The sequence below is a fragment of the Terrapene carolina genome, unplaced genomic scaffold, assembly GCF_002925995.2.
Source record: "Terrapene carolina triunguis isolate 2854851 unplaced genomic scaffold, T_m_triunguis-2.0 Scaffold247, whole genome shotgun sequence".
NCBI classification, from domain to species: domain Eukaryota; kingdom Metazoa; phylum Chordata; order Testudines; family Emydidae; genus Terrapene; species Terrapene triunguis.
The window spans coordinates 14,202,032-14,226,492 of record NW_020664598.1 but is presented as its reverse complement, the minus strand read 5'-3'; the positions used below and the strand labels follow the sequence as shown (position 1 = coordinate 14,226,492).

Genomic DNA, 24,461 nt, shown 5'->3' with positions numbered 1-24,461 from the left:
AATCTGTCCTCACAGCAGTCAGAACATTTTTCCCACCTAATTACCTTTATTCCACTTGGCCAGGGTTTACATTACATCATTCTAATTTCTTTCCGCTTCACATGCCCCAAGTTTAAGGCCCTACATTCTGGCCTGGGGAAAACTGCAGACTCTCCCAAGCTGTTTAGTTTTCCCTCTGCAATATTCACAGTCCCTATCATTCTGGGGAGCACAAGATCAAGGCCAAGAACTGAACCAAAATCTGACAGGGCAGAGTACTAACCAATGGACACTGTGGCAGTCCCTTTTCACATGTACACATATAATTGATCTAAGGGACAGGAATTAACTAAAAGTCAGGCTATAACAAGGTCCGTGTGATCTGTATATATAATTGCTCTTTCCTCAGGCAGACCTGGCTTTTCTCCCCCTCTCCTCTTCCCTCCCCCCCCCCCGATTGCGAGTAACTGGAAATGTAAAGGAGAATTGATGTAAATCAATCTAAATCAGTTGCTATAGTAAAAAGGTGAGAATTCCAGAACGAACAAAGGAATTCAGCAAGCCTCCTCCCATTTAAGTTTCAATGGGAGTTGTGTGTCTAAATCCCTTCATTCGTGTTTGAAAAATCTCAACCAACAGGAACAAGCAGCTGGGCTCTACTTCTGAAAAAAGTGGAGAGGGTGGGGAAAATGAAAGATACATGCACAGGCAAATACACACCTTTTATGTAATGAGCGTCAATTAAGTCTGCGGTGTAGCCTAAAGAATCATCTCATTGACCCTCCCCAAATCCTTAAACTGGCCCTGAACATCATGGTATGATCATGGTGGATAGGAAGCTGTTACATTGTGGAAGTGGGACAGCAAAAAGTTGTCTAACAGGCCTGCCCCAAAATGCTAACCTTGGCTCTGATCCCTTGGAAGCTGTGGCCTATATTTTCAAAATGACTAGTGATTTGGCGAGCCTCCATTTTGGGGTGATCAACCTGGCGCACCTTAAAGGGGGCTTTTTTCAGAGGTTGAGCATTCAGCTTGTTCTGAAAACCAGGACCCTTTAAGATGCCTCCAGTTTTGCAGCCCAAAATTTGACATATCCAAAATCACTACTCACTTTTGGAAATCTGGACCAATGTTTTTAAGACTATGGAAGACTGAAAGCTGGAGAAAGAAAGGAAAGGAAAAGCAACAGACAGAGAAAGAGGATGAAGCAGAAGGAAGAAGTGGGGGGAAAAAAGAAAGATTCCATTTCATCCTGTCACTGTAACCCACTACATTTTAAAAGACCAATTAAAAGTTGTCAGTCCTGATGGTGACGGTGCAGCATCAAGCAGAGAAATGCAGAGGGCTCTTACTGCAGCATGTGTGTCTGGCTGGCGTCCTTTTGTTTGTCAGGTACCTCGTAGTGCGGGGAAATCTTGCCAAGGCCACTGTCACTCAGCATCCGCTTTCGGACTGCAGGGTTCCACCGATCCGATATTCTAAAAACACAAGGAAGAAAGAGAAAGAGATGAATTCCACAGAGACTGCTTTTCACTCTCCAGTTTGAAGCTCCCTTATACTCATTCATTTGCAGTACTTTTCTAGCTGGATTAACCCTACATAGCTCATTGGGAGAAGTGAGTGTGGGGTTTACTTCAGTGTGAGCATATATTGAGCCATCAACACGACAAGGGGAAATGGAGACACTTCATTGTAACTCCTAGGTTCACAGGTCAATTTAAGACTCCATGTACCAGTATCTGAACCTAAGCCCCATAGAGAAAGAGTTTGTAATTTGATCAATGGATCTGTTTACCCAACTCCTTACTTTAATATCTGCCTTTTCCTCTTCCTACTGTCGGAGTGCAGGAAGGGAAGAGCCCACTCCTGGAAAAGCTGCAAAGGCCAGAGCCCAGCCTGGGAAAGGAAGTACTTACCCAGAGGCCTGCTCCACTACCAGATCAGGCATTCCCGGCGGCGTCCCCACCTGCTGTGATATCACCAGCTCTGGGTCCAGGATAAAAATCTCGTCCTGAGAAATTTCCGTCACAAAGTGCAAATGTTCCTTTTAGAATGAGACAGAGAGTCAATAATGAGTCACCAGCAATCTGTCAGGAGGCCAAACTGGCTATTAGAAAGCTAGGTGAAAATTGGCCCATCCTGAAGGATTTCCCCCTCCATCTGCAGCAAGTATCAATTCCGTAACAATGTTTACAAGGCTGGTTCCACCTTGTCTCCATTGGTCTCTATTCTACGTTCCACCAACAACTGAGCAACACCTCCCAATAGACAACTGAAAGATCCACAGAGACTACTGACACTGACATTTGTGGCTAGACACTCCTGCCAGTGTTCAGGATTGAGGGCTGCCCGGAAAGCCAGAACTGACCTTCCTTGGCACAGAAGAACATTTCAGAGCTTGGTGGGACTCTACCAAGCCATTTTATTTCTTTTGTGCCTAGTTAGTTAGTTAGTTAGTGGGGGGTTGCATCTCCATTATCACTGTCCCTCTCCTTCCAATTCCTTGGAGACATAGAAGACGGTTCAGAAATCCCCACCCCTTTACCATTCTGGGAAGTTCAATGTGAGTGTGAGGGAGAGTAAATCTGCAATCCTGTGCTCAGTGGAAAGATCATGGATCCTCACTTTCAACCCCAAAGAGACGGGGGGAGGAGGGAGAGAGCAAACCAAAGAGCATTTATAGCTTCATAACGAAAGCTGTGCAAAAGTCAGTAGGATCACATCCCTAGAGGTTCAAGCCAACATTTTACTTCACTCTGCTTGTAAGTTTCAGGTTCTCCAAACTTTAAAGTAAAACCTCATCCAAGCAGACACCTGGCTATTTGTCAAATTAGCAACTTGTGTAAAGACATCTCTTCTCAGATGATTCACAGCAATTGAAGCTGGGACCTCTGGTCTACAAGCATAATCCTCTACTGCACAAGCTACAGGACCATCTCCATCAACTTGGAGACAGTAGCAGACTTAGGAGACTTTTTCACATGGTCCAGAAGAAGCACAAAGACACACCTGCCCAGTGTGTTACAGTTGCATGATTGTGATGCAAAACCATTAACTGGCCCAACCTGATTAAAAACTAAGTCCAGGGTCATAAATTATTCTCACACTCAATTTGGAAATAAAACCTGAAACCAGTGGAGTTTGATAATTGTTTTCTGTTTCTTTATGCGCATTTTATACAGCTCTAATCATAATTCGCAATTTATAACATCGTAAGTTCCACAGCTATCCAATGTCATACACAGAAGATTAGGTTTTCAGGTTTGTTATAAACCGCAGAAGATAAACTGATAAATATTCTGTTTGCACACATATGTCCTTAGAAATAGAGGATAAAGAAGAAGAAGAATGGAGAAAACTATTTTAACATCAAATTGCTTGTAGATAGAAGGGCAGATCTTCAGTGGGTATAAATTGTCACTAACTTCAGTAGAGCTATGTCAATTTACACCAGCTGAGGATCTGGCCCAAAATATATTTCAGTTTTTCATGAGGCATCAGCAGAACTTTAAGACACACAGGAACAAATACAGATAATTCATTTTAAGCTGTATCTGACAATGCTTTAAAAAGATCTATAGAAACAGTAAATGGATGGAAATTTACCTGAGATCTGTCAATGCGGTAAAAACGATCAGCAGAAGTTGCTGCAAGAAAGGGAAACAGCAGAGCTGTGTTAAAGAAAGAGCTCTGAGCAAAACTGAATCTACAGTGTAGATTGGAGTAAATTCAGCCCTTGAGTAAAGACAACTAGAGGAGTCATGCCAGCTTTTCATGAGGACTAATGTGGAGATTTTAAAGGCAGAGTTTAACAAAACAAAGGTCACGGTACTTTATTAAAAAATCCAATCACAAAAAATATCACACACATGAAGTGAACTTTAAGGCTCACTGTGAAGTTTAATATATTTTATAATAATAATATCACAGCTTTTATATAGTGTTTTTCATCAGTAGATCTCAAAACACTCTACAAAGGAGGCAAGTAAAAGTCTATCCCTGCGTTGTTAATAGTGCTCAGCAGATACTGCTAAACAATTTATTTGTTCTGACCACATTCAAATCTGCTCTTGTTTCCCCCCACTTTCTGCTAACATTTCCAGCAAATGATTTTATTGGCAGGAATATTCTTTAAAACAGCAAATTTTAGCAAAATAATGCAAAAGTATGGAAAGTGAATTTCAGATTTGTAATAAGAGACAATCATACCAGAAACCTAATACAACGAGTTGCCTTTCATTCAGGGACCAAAAAAAAAAACATGATTTGTGTTTCCAACCATATCAGCTCAATTTTTTATATCAAATAAATCAAATGCTTGTGAACAAGCTGCAGATCAAATAATTGGCTAATAATTTTGAATTGAAAATAAATTCAAGAAAATTGCAGTCTGTTCATGGCAAAGGTGAAAAGAAAAAAAGTTCTATTTATGAAAGCAGCTTAGATTATTAAAACTGAAAGCATTTGAACTGTCTACATTGTTTTTCACCATCTGTGCTATCTGTTTACCTTATGCATGGCACTTACTTTGGGCAACGAAACTACAGACTTGACAGTTTCACTTTGGGGTTTTTATGCAGTAGCATTTTGCTGCTGTGTTTTAATTTTCAACATTGCAGAGGAAAGTTGAAATCCAAAAAGACCAAAAATGAACCAAAACCAACAACAACAACAACAACACTTGTCTTCAAAGGCAATTTCAAAGGCCTGCTATAAACAGATGCAGCCATACTGGGGGCAAAGTACGGCCAGGAACAACATACTGTTATCTTTCAAAAAGAACAGCCGGTGAGGGGGGTGCATCTACACAGCCCATGGCAGCGAGCCTCCTAGCCCAGCTCAACAGACTTGGGCTTGCTCTACCATACTAAAAACAGCTGCGTAGGTGTTGCAGCTTGGGCTGGAGTTCGGCTCTGAAGCCTAGGGATGGCAGTGGGCTTTGGAGCCTGATCTGCAACTTAAAAGCACTGTCTACACAGATATTTTTAGCACTGTAGTCTGTGGACCCGGGCTGGGAAACTCGCTGCAGTGGGTTGCCACAGGCTATGTTGATCTAAGTGCTGCTGGCCACAGCAGGCACACTGGTCAGCCAGGCCTCTAGCCACACACAAGAGAAAGGTCTTGCTCTGCTTCTGAGAAGGAAAGAAGAGGCACCCTTCTCCTTCTTACCTGCCTAGCACAGCAAAGGGCAGCACCTGGCCTTTACACTCAGAGTTTTGGAAATACTAGTCTCTCAGTGCGTATCAATGACAAGACCTGATCATAGCGCCAGAGGAAGATACACTTACCATCTAGGAAGCACCATCTAGGAGAGAGCCTCTGAACAGAAAGTACTCGTGGGAAGGAACCTTCCTGATCCTGGGTGCGGGGGAGGGAAAGAACATTTAAAAAAAACCTCTTTTGTCTAAAACTGTATTATTTACCCATTTATTTTTCTTTGCTGACTTTACCCTAAAGATAAAAGCTAATTAGCCTAGTCCCACTATCTAGCTGTCAGTTCTTATGTGCAAACCCATCTTCTTTGCCAACACCTGTCATATCCTTTGGTACCCATTCCCTTCACCTCAGAAGTCTCAAAAGCCCAGTATCAAAGCTAACTAAGTCACCTACTATGTCACATGGGAATTACTCATTTACGGTGGTGGAGACGATGATGAATATTGAGATGGGAGGGGTCTAAAAACAGACACTGGAGACAAACAAACATGTCAGTAAGGCTATGTCTACACTGGAAAAATAGGTGTGTTCTTAATCAGGTTAGCTAACATGAGTTAAAATAGCAGTGAAGACACAGCAACTCAGCTTTTAACTCAGGTTCGGAGTTTGAGTGAAATCTTGCAGCGCAGCCTGGGGTTGAACTCAAGTGCTAATCTGAATTAAAACCCAAATTATCTTGTTTTCACTGGTATTTTAACCCCAGTTAGATAATGCAGGTTAATACCATACTTTATTTTTTGCAGTGTAGACATGCCATTATACGCCTGTCTTCACCCTGATCACAATGCTTGTACGTTGTGTCCTTGTCCCGTTCCCTCCATCTATCTTCATATTTCTAGTCTGTCTGCTCGTTAGGTTAGGGACTGTCTTCCTCTGTGTTTGGAAACATTAGCACTTTTGGGTGCCACTGTCATTTGAACAAATAACAATAATCCACTAACACAACCATCCTTCTGGCTGAAGAGAGATGCCTCTCGAAGCCTGGCAACACCACTACTAGAACTGCCCAGAGGAGAATTACTAAGGAGAAATATGAGGCTTCCCCTGCACACAACAGCACCAAAGAGCTGAACATACTGGCCCTGCAGCACTCTCAGTTTCATCTGAACTGGGGAGCAAAGAACCCAGACTCTGATCCACTATATGGTGCTGTCTTGTGCTGCCACTAGACCAACAGGCCAGCTGATTGCAACACTGTGCTGAATGATTTACCAGCGTAGGAGATGACTCGGTCCAATTGGTCATAAGTGAACACCCAAAACTTCTGTACATTTAGGGCCAAATTCTGCTCTGATTTACATCTACAGCAGAGATGTCCAGTAGGGTTGCATGGAGTGTAAATCAGAGCCGAATCTGGCCCTGAATTAGAATGCACAACGAATAAGGACAACAGACTATGGTGGGTATGCACCAGGGTGCAGGGAATGGGGATCGATAACAGCACAAAGGGGAGGAAAGGCTCCATTTGAGAAAACATTGTTTTACATGGACACCACAGCATGATAATCATTTTATTTCGTTTCAATTATTTTTTGTTTAAAGATCTAGCACCACAAAGCGAGTTAGAGAGTCGCAGACTATAAAGCCTGGAGGGACCATTATGATGTTCTAGTCTGACCTGCAAAACAGCCCATGGAATTCCACCTAGCAATTCTTGCATCAAACATCTAACTTCTATTGAAGCTAGAGCAGCGGTTTCCAAACTTTTCAGGAAGACCACCCACCAGCTGCATCTTGTCTTTTTTTATGACCCACTCAGGGTCCAAATTTGTGGGCCCAAAATCAGGCCAGCATCCTTCTCCTCCTCTGCCACTGCTACCTCCTTCTCCTTGCCCTGCCAAAGGGGTACTGACCTCTCACAGAAGCACCTTCCACCCTACTCCGGGCCCAGTGCAGAGGAAAGGCGCTGGAGTGGGGATAGGAGAGTGAGCACACCCCACACTCACCCCATAGTGGCAGCTCCTGTCCCACGTGGCTGGGCCCAGCTTCTGGCTCCGGGCATTGCCACCTGGTGCATGAGATCATAGCGCCACTCAGGTGTGGCCCAGCCACCACTCTGTCATGATGGAGAGGCAGCTGGGCCAAATTTGAGTGAGTGGCACTGTAACCCTGCATGCCAGGTTGCAATGTCCAGAGGAGGGAGCTAGGCCCAGCCCCACGGGACAGGAGCTGCTGCTGCAGGGTGAGCGTGGGGCAGGCTCACTCTCCACCCCCACCCAAGACCTCATCTCCACATTGGGCCCAACCCATCTCCAACCTTCCCACGACCCACCATTTGAGAAACACTGAACTAGAATATATTTTTTTAGAAAGACAACCTTGATTTGAAGACTTCAGATGATGGAGAATATATCATATCTCTAGGTAAAGGTAATTACCAGTGATTAATTACCTTCACTGTTGAAAATGTGCAGCTTATATGGAGGAGGAGAAGGAGGCTGCTTAATACACAAGAGGGAAACTGTATTAGGTAAAGAAGGTAACATAATGGACGGTTTCCCTTTATTGTGCACAAATAACACATTTGGAGCTTCAATACAGATACTGTCAAGTACTTTGTTTATTTAATAGCTCTTAATTTTTGTGGATTTACTCATCAATATTTGTATCATTTAGAAACGTGGAAATAACATTTATTCCCCTGTGGATAGTTTTGTTTTTCTGCTTTGCAAATGATTATTTGTTTTCCAACTATCTGAGATATTTCTAAGGTGTCTGAAGAAACCAAAGAATCTAGGGGGAAGGGAAATGGTGTTTCATCTCTCCATTCCCCTAGGTTGCAGAGATGTGCAAATCAGGATGCTCAAGAATTTGTTGGTTTGTTTGTAAATTCCTAGGGAAAATCTCTGAGTGAGGTTGTACTTTCAGCTAAACTCTAGATAAATGAAACTTCTGGTTGATCAAATCACAAGTCACATCTCCATATGTTAGTGTGTATCATGCACTGCTTCTTCATTTATCTAAAGGTATTAGATGCTTCCTCAACACTTGGAGATGTAGTAGGGTTATTCCAGTACTGTACGCATACACACATTCTTGGCTTCCCCATTATTCTTGGTCAGCAGAGTGCTTGCACTCTCTAGGCATTGTTTACAATAAGCTGTTCCCATGATTAGTGTTTAATGTTTTGATGGACTGTGTCTTTTGTTTCTCAGCCAGGTGGATGCATATTAGTTTGGCACGAGGCAACTGCAAGTTGTTAACAACTTTCCTTGGCAGCCTACCAGCTTTTGTAAGATTCATCTTATTAGCTTCTGCCTCTGGGCTTGATTTGTTCCATCTATTATTGGCTTCCTTTCCTGACTATCCATGAGGAAAAAGCAAAGGCTGCTCCAGACAACTTATACAATGTTTCAGTGCACTCAAAGATTTGGCACTTTGCTAGCGTCCCAGCAGCAAACTTTTGCCTGAGTTGCTACAGGTTTACAGTTTTCACTTGATGAAAAACTTCTTACAAATATTACCCATACTCACCTCTACTCCACAAAATGTGAAGTTGTCTCAATTCACTCCCAAACTTGCATTTTACTGGAGTCTCTAAGTCCTGCATTCCTTTATTGCCAGTGCTTATCTGTCCTTCCCTCCTTTTGTCTTTGGTCACCATATATTTCCTTTCTTGCATCCACTGCCCTATGTTTGAATACAACTGTACACTTAAGTCCTTAAAGAGACATGAGGAGAAGGAAAGGAGAAAATCCCCACTCTGCTTATGCGCATACTTATGCGATGACTTGGCTTAGTGGTCTACACATTAGGTCTGAAACACGTGGAAACATGTAAAGCTCCCTGGAACCTGACATCTGTGGCTAGCAGGACTGACTCAGCTCTTATCCTGAGTGCCTCGCAAGTAATTGGAAATAGGGATAACAGTAACCATCTTTCTTCCATCTCAGCTTGTAGGAGAAATAGTATGCTTAGTTTATAGAGTTTGTTTGTGTGAGTGAGTGGATGTGCTGTGTGTCTAGAACTTATTGAGGGAAACTATGGCCTAGAGGATTTTTTTGGATTTACTAGTGTGTGTGTGTGTGTGTGTATACTACTACTTACCCTTCTATTTGACAATAGGGTGAGGACTAGAGTAAAAGAAGCAGGGGATGAAAATGAGGAAGAATCTGAGGTTATTGATGTATATCAGAGAGGTAGATGGTATGAGGAGGAACTGAAGCAGACATGGGGACAAATCCCTGGAACCTATCAGAAGATGCAGTGGAAAGGATAACATTGCCAGGTGGAAACTCAAATCAGAAATCTGAATGTGCTTCCTCCATTACTTCACTGAGGGCAGGCCTGCCTCAGTAGCTAAACCCGGATGGGCGGGTATCACTCATATGAATATGCATTAAACATATCCGAGGAACAAACAGAATGAAAAAAAAAATCTAGCAGCAATTTTTGAATTTGCAGCGAGCTCACTGATAGAGTTTATGCTGACTCTCCTCATTTCCAACTGCAGAGGAGGCCCAAGAGAGAAATGTAAATGTATATAAGATTTAAAAGTGCCTGTGAAACCTTATTAGTGAGATATGAAGACAATGCTATCAGCTGAAGCACTTTACTCCTGCTCTTGCCCTGATTTCTCTTCCTTTCCATAATTTATAGTTGGTTGCCAACAAAATGTGGAACAGCCCCCAATTTAACCTAACAAGACAGTTTGTAGCAAGAACCCACTGAGAATACACAGATGCCTGAACAATCAAGGATAAACAAGCACAGAAGACAAAACATAAAGGCAGTGCCATTCAAAATGAAACATCATAAAGTATTGATTGAGGTTTCAAGCTGACTTGCACTTCCAGAGCCAGCTGGGTGATTCATTTATACAGAGCAGATAACTACAGGGGTTAGAGCTATCTCAGTGCTGTAGGGAGGATGATCTCTGACATTTCGCACTTTGGCTACTCTAGTTTGTGCCTGCATATACATACACACGTAGTCCAGCATTTTACGTCCAGCTGTTCCTTTGTGTGAAGCAGCCAGCAGCCAGTTAGGGTAATTCTGGATATGGATTCTTCTATAATGAGCTGAGTGGAATAATTCTCACCATTTTATTGTCTAATGTATAATGCTCTTATGCTCAATAGTTGGAAGTGGCTGACACAAATATCAACAGTATGATGTTGAAATTGGAAGGGGAACAACGGAACCAACAAACACCCATTCAAAAAAGAAATTTCAAAATCATTTTTTTCCAAATGTACATTTTCTATTAGTATCTCCCAGGGCTCAGGGCATATGTTGGGGATTATGTCTAACTGGAGTCTATGTCACCCAACTAATCACTGATCCTCAAAAAATAATCTGTTCCTAAACCATAATGCTCTCGTAACTACAATGTACTTGAGTGCTTTCTGTGACGTACTTACTACCCTCAGTTCCTACTGATTTCAATGGGAGTTGGAGACATTAAACCCTTAAAAGGATGCTCAGCATCTTGCAGGTTTGAGCCGTATGGTTTGGATTCTATCACAGTAAATCTTTACTATACCATTAGTAATCCATTGCCAATGACAAATTAGTGCAGGAGACAATAAAGTCAATCTCAGGTGGGCAGTCCCACTGATATATTCTATTCAAATCCCTGTTTTCAATTTTAAGGTGGTACAGAGGACAGAATGATTAATTTTAAAAGAGCATTTCCTAATATAGAACCAGATAAAATACCCCGGGCACAGTATCCCAGTTATCGCATATGACAACGTAGTTAAGAAATACATAACTGGCCTTCTAAGTTGCAAATACAAATGGAAACCATGCTGCACAGCATTCTGTTTTATGTGCAAAAGAAAGATTTGCATGCACAATTTAGACAACCAGCTTCTAAAATGTATCTGTGTGAATTAATTTAAAGCTGGGATAGATGCACATTCTGATCTGTGTGGTGCACAGTGGTTATAAATGTTCCAGGGTTGCTGTTTTTAATCTCACTGACATACTGTGTTATTTCAGGCTACTGGCTGTGTGAGATATTATATTATTGTTCCATTTATCAGAAAAAGTGAGAGTATCTATTCAGGTTTAGCCATTTGTCCTACAGGACAAACTCTTCAAAACACTAATTTGAGAAAAAATGCAATGGTGTTGCAGTACAACCTACATTATGATGTTGTGCCAACCCAAAATAATTTTGAGAACAGTTCTAGAATCCAGGGTTTGCTACATAAGGGGCTGTGTTGTGAGGATACAGAAACTCATCTCAAACTTTGGGATACCTGGCAATTTAAGGGTAATCTAAGATAACACACTCTATTCAAAGTCTGGCTTCATATACAGGGAATGTAATCTGAATTCAAACATCAATCAATTCCTTGCTGAGACGAACCTTTCTCTATATCTTAAAGAATAAAAACAAGAAGTGCTCTTCATATTTTACCTGGTAGTGAACTCTCTGCGTAGTAGAAGTTACCGACTGCAGGTCCTAATGTGAGAATAAAAGAAATGACAATGACAATGAATCCAAAACCAATTTACAAACTCCACACAAGAGATGCCCACACTAACTCCATCCAATTTATTTATTTAGCATGTGCAACTCCACCCAAGAACAGGGTAAAAAACACAAAAGAATTTTGCAACTATTTATTCACATTTTTTAGACTATTAGCTTTCATCATGTTTGCAACTCTTTTGTGCTCACTTCCAATAAGCATTCTAGCAAATAACTCTACTGGCTGCAGCGCTCGCTCACTCAGAGGATCTGAAGTTAATACTGAGGATATTTCTGGAAAGCAAATTTTGCATTTTGAACTGTTTGGCCCAGAAACCCAATTCTTAGAGCCATGTGAGGATACAAAATTTGTATCTGCATCTGATCTGCGATCCGCAAACATAGATATTTGCATCCGTGGATATAAGAACTTCTAAGAACTACCATATGTTCATCCTAAGAGGGAACAATGACATACCAAGTGACCTGTATCCCCCTATTACAACAGCTCAAATGTAGAATATTCACAACAAACTGTGAGCCCTGCCAAGATAGCAAGTGTGGGTATGAGGGGGAGTCATTGTACACTTAGTGGGGCTTCCACTTCCCAGCCTGTGAGTAAGTAGGTGGGGAGTGGGTGAGCCTTGGCCCCAGTCCATCTCCTCCCACAATGTGCTAACCAGTGGAACTCAGCCAGCATAAGCAAGGGAAGTTAAACCCAGTAAAGGGCTGCAGTAACATAGTTCCCGCACAAACTGGAGCCAGAGATAACTCAGAGTCAGAATTCCTTTCCAGGTCTCTTCCATGCTGAGTGAAGCTACTTTCCATCCTTTACCCAGGGCTTTGAGCACATGATTAATGTAGGCAATAATTTATAATCTGATGGGAAATGTCCTCCAAATCCTCTCACTGCATCATCACTCCCAAACCTGTCTCCATATTAAGATACAGCACACTTCTGTTTTGTAGTCCTGACATGTTGTTTGCATTTTAAGAACTCCATTTGCTGATGTACATCCTAGCCAAAATTTTAAAAATAAATCCTAATCTTAGGCTCCTAAATCTGCATTTAACTATCTAAATAAGTAGCTTCATTTTCAAAAGGGCTGAGCACTATAGCAGCTCCAACTGGCTTCAAGGGGAGTGGTGGGATGCTTAGCACTTTGGGCCACCACCTCTGGTGCCCTCAGTATGGACCTGGGAGCCTAAAACTGACCTTTGTTTTTGAAGATCTTGGACAAAAATAATAGAGACTGATAAAAAACACCTACCAGAAAGTAAAAATAAAGTAACAGCTGTTACATCTCATTAATGAGAGTCCATTACCTTGGTTCCTAAATACATGTATATTTTAAATTATTTTGAGTGTTGCTTACTGGAGCATTTGGAGGTTCTGTCTTCGAGACAGAATGTAATGTTTAATCAGCTCTTAGGAGACAATTTGTCAATAGAGAAAGTGCAGCACTTTTATTAACTACATGGCCCCTCAGAGTCAACACAGGCTTCTGGAAATACCTAGTTCATACTTGGCATGCTCATAGCTTTACCACAGATATGAGCAGAGTCACTTCCATACAGATATTACACCATTTGCATAGTCAGCTCCATTTATCTATCCTTACATGATATCTATCCTTACATGAATAATCAGGATCTTCCTAATCCTACTTTTCATTGAAGGACCCACATTATTTTTGCAAGATTCATGGGGTGACTGTTCTGATCAAATTCCAGCATCAGTAAATACAGTCCACCTACTACCTTTCATTCCTTTCTTTGCTTTAAATTGATAGAGTATTCTTTCTCTTGCTTCCTGTCCTCCAAATATTGTGCAGTACTGTTCATGAATATATAATAGCTCCCATGTCCCACCCTCGAGAAGTTTCAGTTTCAGGGGCGAGCAAAGTGAAGCATTTCTTATACATTGTGTCTATAGCTAGCGTTCTGTAACACACTCACACTTGAGAAAAGTATGTCATAAATCAATAAGTAATAACTGAAATTCTCACTGACTCACCTCTTGTAGCCGGTCAATGTACATACGACAGGCCTCCAAGTCACAATCTCCTCGTATAACTATAATTCCCAGAGGTATGGCTGGGGGCAGCAAAAAGAACCCTTTAATTAAAATCTCTCTTTTTCAAATGTTAAACAAACATTCTCCGTGCATTTTCCTTTTATTCCCCAATAAGATTTTACTATCTAATTTTTAACACCCACCTAGAAACCTGACCCTATTTTCCCTTATCCATTTTACCATTTTGTATTTATCAAATCATCTGTTTTTCTGTGTTGCTAATACTGCAGGTGCTAATATGGCTACATTGTGTTTACATCCTTCTTTGTCTGCCAACATTATCAATTATGTTGACACAGCAAAAGGAATAGAATCCCAGCAAAGGAGTTATTGGTGTTGAGTGTTTTGTTATGCATTGCAAAAAGCCATGATTATTTTTTGAAATGAGACTCTGGAGCACTTTTAAAACAATTTAAAGTCAATGAAAAACAAATAACCTTGGAAGCCTAAAAGTTTCATCTATTTTCTAACCATTTTTCTTCCACTTACCTCTGACACTCTCTTTAAAAAAAAAAAAAAAAAAAAAATCTGTTTTGGAGCTGTGCACATTGATATGAAATTTTAGGGCTGTTTATGATCTCCAGCCTGGGCATGCTGATTTATTAATTTAGGTCTATGACTGATGTTGATTTTATATTTCTGCATTTTATTTATTTTAGCAGAAAAACAACTGAAGCATTTGTATCAGAAAGAAAATCTGGCAACAGTTGCATGGATTTTGTGATGAGATACAAGGGGGAAAAATGAGTTCAAATTTTGAGATGGCCAGTCTTGACCGCTGATACTCTAAAATAGACATTAAGCATTCAGAAGTTATGGCCCACCAGATTATAACTAGAGAGGGTAGAAAATGTTCTGTCAAGACATTTTTCAATGAAAAATGGCTTTTTGACAAAAAAGAAATGTGTTCACACCTTCCCTTGCCCCCCAAAAATCCACTTTTGCAGAAAAAATATTCACATTTTTGTTAAAAACCCGAAAACACAAAATGTTGTCCCTGGTCCTGGAGGCATCACTTTTAATGGCAGCAGGGAAGTTCAGTCCCTGTAGCTACTCTGTTCTTGGACCCTTCAATGAGCCTGCAAATGAGGGTGCTAACTTGCTTTAGTAGCATCTCACCAAACAAGTAGGAGAAGGGAGACTTGGAAGTACTCGTATTTCTAAAATGGACTCATTTAATAATGTCTTCCCTCTCCCTAGACAGGCTTTAACCAAACAGAGCAGCAGCAACTGGGGAAGCAGCAAAGAAATAGCAGGAAGAGATCAGAATATTCATAGGAAATATTCCAGGAGAGGATGAGATCCTTATCGTCATAAACAATTTAGTTGCTTGGATAACAAGGAGTCATGTAAAGTTACTGACAACAGTAGGGTAAATTGAAAAACTAACTGTGCTGCAACAGCAGATGCTCTTGTAATTCAAAAGGATTTGATTAAGAGGGACCTTGGGATGTTTGCCTCCTGAGGAGCTCTTCGTTCTGATAAGTGAAGGAAACAGACAATGACAAGAGATAATGAGGAGAGTCTTCATGGTTCATATTCCCCTGGCCCACTGAGGCAGGCTAGAGAAGTTTAGCAATCTCAGGCATGGAAGGAAGAGTTCTGCAGCGTTCAAGCTCTGCACAGGGCCTACTGGCCAACACAGACCAGAGCCGTGGCATTAACACCATATCCAGCACTAATGATTATGAGCCTAAGAAAAAAGTAGGATGTTCTGCTCGGTGGCGGGGGTTGAGAAAAGAAGAATGGGTATGTGGGAGGAAGGTAACTGAGACCAGTAAGGAAGGAAGAGAATCTCTCACATTCTTTCTGCAGTAATGAAAAAACACATTTCCTTCTAGCAATCTCCCACTCACCCACATCTTAATTCTTACAAATGCCAGAAAGGAAGGATTCCAGTGCTGATCCCTAAGACCTTTCATTACCAAGAAGAGTTGGTGAGGAGAGCCTATAGAAGAACAGTGCCAATTGTTATGTGCTTTTTATTTGTTTAGATACTCTGGGGTACAGACTAATTCTCTTGGCTCAGTATTTATTATTGCTTAACCTGCCCTGAAAGGAGAACTGCAAGCACGTTGATGAATGTATTTAATGGCTGTTTAGTTTCAATTCTGTAGACCCCTCTACAGTCCCTGCTGAAATGGTATTTTGTAAGGTTTTACAGAAGTAATCAGTGAATCACAACAGATATCACTATGCCTCCAATAGCAACAATGCACAAGGGGACTGCGTAATTGGGTCCTACATTTTCCTCTTTTTTTAAAAAAATTTCTTTTCTATTAACCCCCTCCATTGACTAAGGAATTTATGTGCCTAACTGGGACCAAAGGCTTGTCCTACTGAGACAATGCAACTAACCAAGGATTGAAGTTGTTAATGAATAACAGTAATAGTTCCTCATGACTCAGAGATTAGGGACTTTAGAATGTCTGGAATTTTAAGGAAATCCATAAATCTGAGATGTAAGTGCTAATATGCAAGAGACAGTTCAGCTATGAAATTTCCTGAAGTTGAGTTATTTGCATGGATGGAAGAAAAGCACAGTGTGCCTTTCAATCTTCACAGGTGGGAGAAAGAACATTCATTAAATTATGTCCCATATATTAATTTTAACAGGGTATTGATGAAAGAATTTTATAAAAATCATAGTTAGGTGATTCCACCCATGAAATGATGAGAGTGACATTTACAATGGGTTTGTATAAGTGCCCTAGCTCTTCTGTATGAATCCTGGGCTAGTGTGACCAAAAACTGAAATGTTAATTGCTTATTTTATCAGGTAATAGTAAGTACTTTCAATGTACATGTCAGTGTTCGTCCAAAAATCTCAAAGTACTTTACACCGGTTGGCAAGAAAATCATTGTTTGCTGAACGATACCAATAAGTGGTAGCTAGGATACTGTAGTTATTGCCAATTCTAAATATAAGGAAATATTGTGATATCTCAGATAACATGTGATGGTACCATTGGATATATGGTGACCACTGTATGTGTTGTTATCCCCATTTTTCAGGTGGAGTGTGGGAGAGGGAATAGACACAACTGTAGATTAGAGATTTGTTCATGACCACACAGCGAGTGATAGATTAGAGAAAGTACAGAAGATTTCCAGATTCCCAGTTCCTTGATCTAATCACCAGACTACGCTGCTTCCCAGTACAGATAACTATGTGCATGGCAGAGCAATGAGGAGGGAGATACAAATAAATTGCTTGGGAAGATCACCAAAGAGATCCTTTAAAGGGAAATCAGTTTCCTAAAACAAGAAGGGACAACCTGAATTTTATAGATTAAAAGGAAATTAAAAACAGCTAAACACGGAAGAGAATTCTCTTCAAAACTGGAGCTGGATGGAAAATTTTATCAACAACAATCTCCACACACACTCCTCATTTCTCAACCAGTTCCACTCAGAGCAAGTATATGGACCCAATGTCACCCCACACTGAGGGTACGTCAAGACAGCAAAACACAAAAGAAAAAACAAGCCATAGCAATGAGTCTCAGAGAACAGGTAAACTAACTTCAGGTCATGGTGTTCATACTGCAAAGCTAAAAATAGCAGTGTAAAGGCAGAGGTCAGACTGCAGCCTGGGCTCCAAGACCCTTCTTCCTTGCCTGCTTTTGATACCCTGTACCCCCATCTTCACTATATTTTGTATAAAGTATGCCTTGTGAGATATTACTTGAAAACGCATAATCTGCTGAACATCATTGTACAGTTATGACGTGTGTAACAATACTACATGTGAAACTATGAGATTTTACTGTGTAATGTGCTATAGTTCTGGAGAATGCCCACAGACTAATTCCTCAGAAACATACCAAAGAACTGAGCACAGGTATTAAGAAATTGTTAACTGCTTAATCAGAGATTCACTATCAGGGGAGTTGTAAACAGGAAATTTACAATTCACCTGAAAGACGTTTGCAAGCTCACATATGCTATGGAACTGCCTGACCCCATGACCCAGCAAAGGTTTTTACAGCACAAGAGTTAGGGTATTAAAAGGGTGACAAAAATGCCTCTAGACCTCTCTTCTCTCCCCATCTCTACTCACAGCAGCAAGATCATTTGAAAGAACGTACACTGAACTGGGGGAAGTGATTCTAACTGGAAGGCTTTCCAGTTAGCATGGACTGCTGAAAATTTTGGGGTGAGAGAAATCTTCTTGCTTTCTAATCTTATTTAGCTGGGTAAAGTTTAGGAATTAGATTGTAGTTTTATCTTTTATTTCTTTTGTAACCAAGTCTCACTTTTATGCCTTAATCACTTATAATCACGTAAAATCTATCTTTCTCTAGTTAATAAACTTGTTTTATTCTTTTATCTAAACCAATGTGTTTTGTTTGAAGTGTTTGGGAAAGCTCTGCTCAGGTTAACAAAGGCTAGTGCATAATCATTTCCTTTGATGGAATGATGGACTTTTAATGAGCTTACACTGTTCGGAGGGGTCCTGAGCAGTTCAAGACGCACATTCCTGGGGTGGAAGACTGGGACCAGAAGATTTGCAGGTGTCACCCTATACATAGTTCATGAGTGGCTGGGAGAGCATTGATGTATTCAGCTGGGAGTGACTTTGCATGCTGAAGGCAGCGTGAGCAGGTCAGGAGTGGCTGTTCTGACAGCAAAGCAGTGTAAAAGGCACCCCAGGCTGGACAGTTAAGGGGACACAGCAGTTCCACAGTCCAGATTGTATCCTAGGGGATGTCACAATGGACCCAACGTCACCCCACACTGAGGGTACATCAAGACAACAAAACAAAAAACAACCCATGGCAGTGAGTCTCAGAGCACAGGTAAACTAACTCGGGGTCACGGGGCTCGTGCTGCAGAGCTAAAAATAGCAGTGTGGAGGCTGGGTTCAGGCAAGAGCCTGGGTTCTGAGACCTTTCCCCCTCCACGGGTTCAGAGACCGGGCTGCAACCCAAGCCCAACCTCTACACTGCTCTCTTTTTTAGCCCCGCAGCGTTAGCCCTGTGAGTCCAAGCCAGTTGACCTGGGCTCTAAGACTCGCTTTGGTGGATCTTTTTTTTTTTTGTTCCCTATGTAGACGTACCCTTAGTGACCGCAGTGGGAGAGCCTTTGAGTGAGGAAACCTGGGCAGGGAAAAGGAAGGTTTGGTATTTATGCATATTGTAGAAGAACCAAAGCAGAACCCATTTCCTGGACAGCCTCACGCCCTCTATTCGATCATTGTGACGGGTTTGCGATGTCCCTTGCAGTAAGATAGTTTGGTTTGGAGCTGGTTCTTCCAGCCTTTTGATCCTTCACCAACAGCATTTGGTTTGGTTTTGATCTGGTGATCTTCCAGGTTTTCTACCCCTTTTCCCCTGGCCCTCGTCCATTTTGGCTGAAGGATAGCTAGTGTGCAATTATGACCTATGTACACTAGAGGAGGGCTATCACTGAGACCAGTGGCTCTCAAAGCCGTTCCGCCACTTGTTCAGGGAAAGCCCCTGGCGGGCCGGTTTGTTTACCTGCCGCGTCCGCAGGTTCGGCCAATCGCGGCTCCCACTGGCTGTGGTTTACCACTCCAGGCCAATGGGGGCTGCAGGAACGGCGGCCATCACATCCCTCAGCCCGCGCCGCTTCCCGCAGCCCCCATTGGCCTGGAGCGGCGAACCGAGTGGTTCTCAAAGCCGGGGGCTTTCCCTGAACAAGCAGGGAACCGGCTTTGAGAACCACTGACCTAGACAATGAGTATTACTGGCTAGTCACAGGCACCATAAAGAACTGTCCCTGGGTACGGTCTTGGGTAGCCCAGTATGATTACTCAAAACTACATCAGTCCACAGATGGTCCGTTCTTTGGCTCACACCAAAATACACATAAATGACTTAATTATTTTCAGTGCCGGAGCGTCACTCAATGCAGGTGAAAGGTGTGGGCGTGGGAGCAGTCAGAGAGATAGGGACAGCTCCCTAATTCTCCTGGCCACTTCCTGTGCTGATGAGAGTTAGAATGCCATTATAAGAATATAGGTAGATGAATAAAACAGGCAGAATATTTCAATTAGTTTACTTCCTGGACCATTGCTGATGAAAGTTTGTTGCCTATAATGGCACTAACTTAAATCAAGTATCAACAAAGGGCTGGGTTGGAGACACAGCAACGTGTCTGGTCCACACACTACTCTTTGCTATGCAGATCACCCCAAATGCTGGCTGGAAGAATTATCAATGATTTCTAAACTCCTCATGATGTTAGTTATGGAATGTACAAATAAAGGAGAAAACTCCCAACTACCATCCCTTCATTAAGTTGAATCCCTGAAGCTAGTGAAAATTTCATACAGACACAAATGGAAAAAGACTAAAAATGTTGCCTGTTACCACCAAGAAAACATAAAATTCAATTAACTTCCTCATTTGCTGTTGCTAAGGGATTCAATTTGTGATCTAAACACCACAAATTACCTGCAAAAATCCTGATCAAAACAGGTGTGATCTCCTAGCAAGTTCAATACCTTCAGGGATGTGGAGATTATGTGTTTGGCTGTAAATGTTTAATGTAGCAAATAAAAGATCCCGTATGTTCAGGATGTTATAAGGATATCATTTTCCTATGAGATTTCCACTGACATTAGAAATGTAAAGGGCCAAATCATCACAATAAATTCTCTAGACCCTTGAGTTGGAACTGTAAAATAACCAGACACACATTAAGGGGTTCAGCTTGTAAAGTGTGGTTGTAGACCAAGAATTTAATAGGACCTTCTTACCACACAAACACTCCCTGTCTCTGCTCAGGTCATTTCTGCTGATTTTACTGAAAAGAAGAGGGTTTGTTTTTTTTACTACTGTCAGAACTTGTGGGCCAATGCAGCTGTGGTAGAGAGAGCTGCATTCTGTCTGCGTCCACATTATTGGCAGCTTTGCTGGTTAATTTGTAACAATAAGATCCTAATTACTAGTTACAAGGTAAGACCTGGGAAAAACAGTCTGATTTTTCTTTCTCTCTCTTTTTTTTGGGGGGGAGGGGCATTCCAGGTTGAGTTTTCAGGGTAGATTGTTAAAACTGGGCATATTTGATAGAACATATCTGAGTACATCTACAGAATAAATATGAAACTACACATATAAACTAGATTATGGATGGTTCTGTGCTGGTGCATAGTTGGAGGTGCACAGAGGACACTACAAACCTTCCCCCATTGTCCCATTAAGCAAGTGCCTGCAATAATGTGGAAAGTAAGCATTGCCAACAGCGCTAGCCTTCTCAAAAGGGTCAGGGACAAGGTCATAGCTCACCTCCACCAACCCTGCACCAGCAGGCAGAGTTGGCTGGTTACAGCGGAGAATACATGCTGTGCTTACCGGATCATTGGGCTGTCCTTCAGTATACATGCCAGGGAGCCATCAGCCAGAATTCTGGTGTTTGGGGCAAGGAGCTTGGTGGAGGAAGACTGGGACTAGGAGTTGAAGGGGGGACTGGGAGGGAAAGGGAAGGGGCACTGGGAGCCAGTAGGTGGGGAAGAGACTAGGATTGTGTGAGGAGAGGCCGGAACTGGCTGGGCAAGGAGTCTGGGACTGGGAACCAGTGAGGAGGGAGGACAGGGAGCCAGATCTGATCAGAAGCCCAAGTGCAGGAAGAGAACTAAAACCCACTGGGACAAGGAGCCAGGGAGCAGGTGCAGAGGAAACTGAGATTGGATGAGGATACCAGGGATGAAGATTGGGACGGTGAGCCAGAGCGGATGGGGAATGTACGTATGGGGGTGATTCAGGAGCGGATTTACCATGAAACAAACCGTGTGGTGGAACGGGGCCCCCAACAACAGGGGGTGCCCCCAAAATGCAGGACAAATATCTGACAAGCTGCCCCCGAGTCCCAGCTGGCAGTGCAGCAGGGCTCAGGCAGGCAGGTTGCCTGCATGTCGTGGCTGATGGCCCCATGCCACTTCCAGAAGTGGCCGGCATGTCTCTGTGTGCCCCTGGCAGGAGGGGGAGGTGGCTCCGTGCACTGCCCCTGCCAGCGCATGGAGACCCGCTGCCCTCCTCCCGCTAAGGGGTGCGCAGAGACGTGCCAGCAGCAGCGCTGCAGGGTTAAGGCGGCTCCCTGCCCACTCTGCCTCCCTCCCTCCCTCCACGCTGCTTCACTCCTGGAAGCGGATGGCATATTCCTGCGGCCCCTGGGGGGGGAATGTATGTCTCTGCATGCTACCCCTGCTCCGATCACTGACTCTGCAGCTCCCATTGGCTGGGTCCTGGGGGGAGGGAGGGCGAAAATGAAGCTATGCACAGGACCCCACTAACTCTAAATCCGCCACTGGGGTAATTGGAGGCCAGGGGCATTAGAGGGCGAGGGAAATTGATTGAATGGATAAGTCTGGGGACAAGGAGAAGGGCATGGATGGGAAACTGGGAATGGCTGGGCAAGGAGATGGCCTGGTGGGGAGACTGGGATGTGGAGACTGAAATGGGCGACTAGAACTCGCTAGGCAAGGAAACTGGGACTAGGACGGGAGATCTGAGGAGTGGAGACTGGCCATGGCTAAGTGAGGAAAATGGGACTTGGGTGAGGAGCCAGGGGTGGGGAAAAGATAGGACTTGGAGAGGGTCAAGGACAACATGGCAGGGAAGGGCTTGGGGGAAACTGCATGCTTGATTTGGCAGGGGAACACACCTCTTTTGACATACTGAATCTAAAAGCATTGGATTACACTGCTTAGAGCGTACAGAATGCTAAGCAGATTCTGTAAGAGTCACTGTGCAGTTCCCACTCCTAGTGACCTTATTCACCACTCTGCCATCGTGGTGACAAATCTAAGATGGCGATACTGTGAAGAATCAGAAAGGGATGCAGACTGCTCAGTTCACTAATTGTGTTGTGAATATTCGCTGCATATCCCCACAGCGATAAGAATTTCTGCTCCACAATAGGAAGGGGGGAAAGCATTTATGATGGTCTGAATCTGAAAGGCTTTTATTATTAAAAAAAAGAAAAGGTTAGGTGGAATAAATTCAGTTTATGACCAACTCAACTCCTCCTCACCATGCCACTTTGGATCAAACTCTCCTGCAGTTACAAGGAAAAGCAGAGAAGATATCCAGGGACATATCGAGAATGCAGCCCTCTATATCTGGAAATATCATTCCATGTCACTTATACTGGCAATTCACAGTTATTCATAATCAGAGTGCATAGTCTATGGATGGTGGGTATCGTAGGCCACGGGAGGCTAAGCATCCCCTAACCCAGACCTGTGGCCCTGTCCGCACTCTGCCCTGAGGCCCCGCCCTCGCTCCCCCCTCCCCTGAAGCTGGTGGGGGCTGACGGCCAGGTGCTGGGGCTGCCCGGTGCTGGGGCTAGCAGCCCAGAGTGGCTGGGGCAGGCTGTCTGGCATGGCATGGGCAGTGGGGGGGGGGAGGTTGGGGCTCCCCTGACCACAAGGGGGTGGCCTCTGGGCTCCAGGGGGGGGGGGGGGGCTCAGGGCTAGTCTCCCCAAAGTGGGGGCTTCACCTGATGCCCATGGAATAGTCATTGGGCCAGAGAGAAAGAGAACTCTCAGATTCGAAGGCCAGAAAAAAAAACACATTGTGATCATTTAGTCTGACCTGCTGCATAACAGACTGTAGAATTTCCTCCAAAATAATTCTAGTTTGAACACCTCTTTAAAAAAAAAATCTTGTTTCAGAAACTGCCAGCAATAAAGAATCCACCACAACCCTTGTTAAATTCTTCTAATGGTTAACTACCTTCACTGTTAAAAACTTACGCCTTGTTTCCAGTGAATTTGTCTAGCTTCACCTTCCAGCCATTGGATCTTGTTATACCTTTCTCTGCTAGACAGGAGAGCCCATTATCAATTCTTTGTTCCCCACATAGCTTCTTACAGTCTGTGATCAAGACACCCCTTAATCTTCTCTTTGTTAAGCTAACCAGATTCAGCTCCTTCAGTCTATCACTATGTGACTGTGGCAACACGGGCAGCAGCTCAGGCTAGCCACCTGAGTACAATCTCACCCAATCTCTGGGTACCTACTTAGGGTGGCTAGCCCAAGCTGCCAGCTGTGCTGCCACAGCCACACTGTACAGCTACACACGCTGGGAATTACACGTCCCAGCTGCTGTGTAGACATACCCCAGAAGGCATGTTTTCTAACCCTTTACTTGTGCTCATAGCTCTTCCCTGAACTGTCTCCAATTTATCAACATCCTTCTTGAATTGTGAACACCAGAACTGGACACACTATTCCAGCAGTTCTCGCACCAGTGCCAAATAAAGAGGTAAAATAACCTCTCTCCTGCTACTTGAGATTCTCCTATTTATGCATTAGCCCTTTTGGCTACATCACTACACTGGGAGCTCATGTTCAGCTAAGTATCCAACCCCCCCACACACACTCCCAAATCTTTTTCAGAGTCTCTGCTTCCCAGAATAGAGTCCTCCATCTTGTAAGTTTGGCCTGCATTCTTTGTTCCTAGATATTTACATTTACATTTAGCCATATTAAAACACATATTGTTTGCTTGTGCCCTGCTTTCCAAGCGATCCAGATTAATCTGTAGCATTGATCTGTCCTCTTCATTATTTACTAAGACGTTACAGTTAACCAATTTTTAATTCATTTAATGTGTGCCATCTTAATTTTGTATCTTTATAGTTTCTTAATCAAAATTGTATGTGGTACCAAGTAAAATGTCTTATAGAAGTCTATGTATATTACCTTCAAATTATTACCTTCATCAGCCAAACTTGTAATCTCATCCAAAAAAAATATCAAGTTAATTTGACAGGATCTATTTTCCATACAC

The 24,461-nt window shown here is 42.8% G+C and overlaps 1 protein-coding gene across 1 annotated transcript in view; it reads right to left on the bottom strand.

Annotated features, from left to right (window-relative positions):
* The window catches only part of DGKI (diacylglycerol kinase iota), a 239,832-nt gene that overhangs the window by 51,351 nt on the left and 164,020 nt on the right, over positions 1–24,461 (bottom strand). Inside the window, exons 22-27 of the mRNA XM_026657521.1 lie at positions 13,638–13,717; positions 11,567–11,611; positions 5,268–5,337; positions 3,586–3,626; positions 1,896–2,023; positions 1,332–1,457 (exon numbers count right to left, since the gene is read on the bottom strand). Coding sequence (XP_026513306.1) covers positions 1,332–1,457; positions 1,896–2,023; positions 3,586–3,626; positions 5,268–5,337; positions 11,567–11,611; positions 13,638–13,717 — 490 coding nt within the window. The remainder of the gene's footprint in view (positions 1–1,331; positions 1,458–1,895; positions 2,024–3,585; positions 3,627–5,267; positions 5,338–11,566; positions 11,612–13,637; positions 13,718–24,461) is intronic.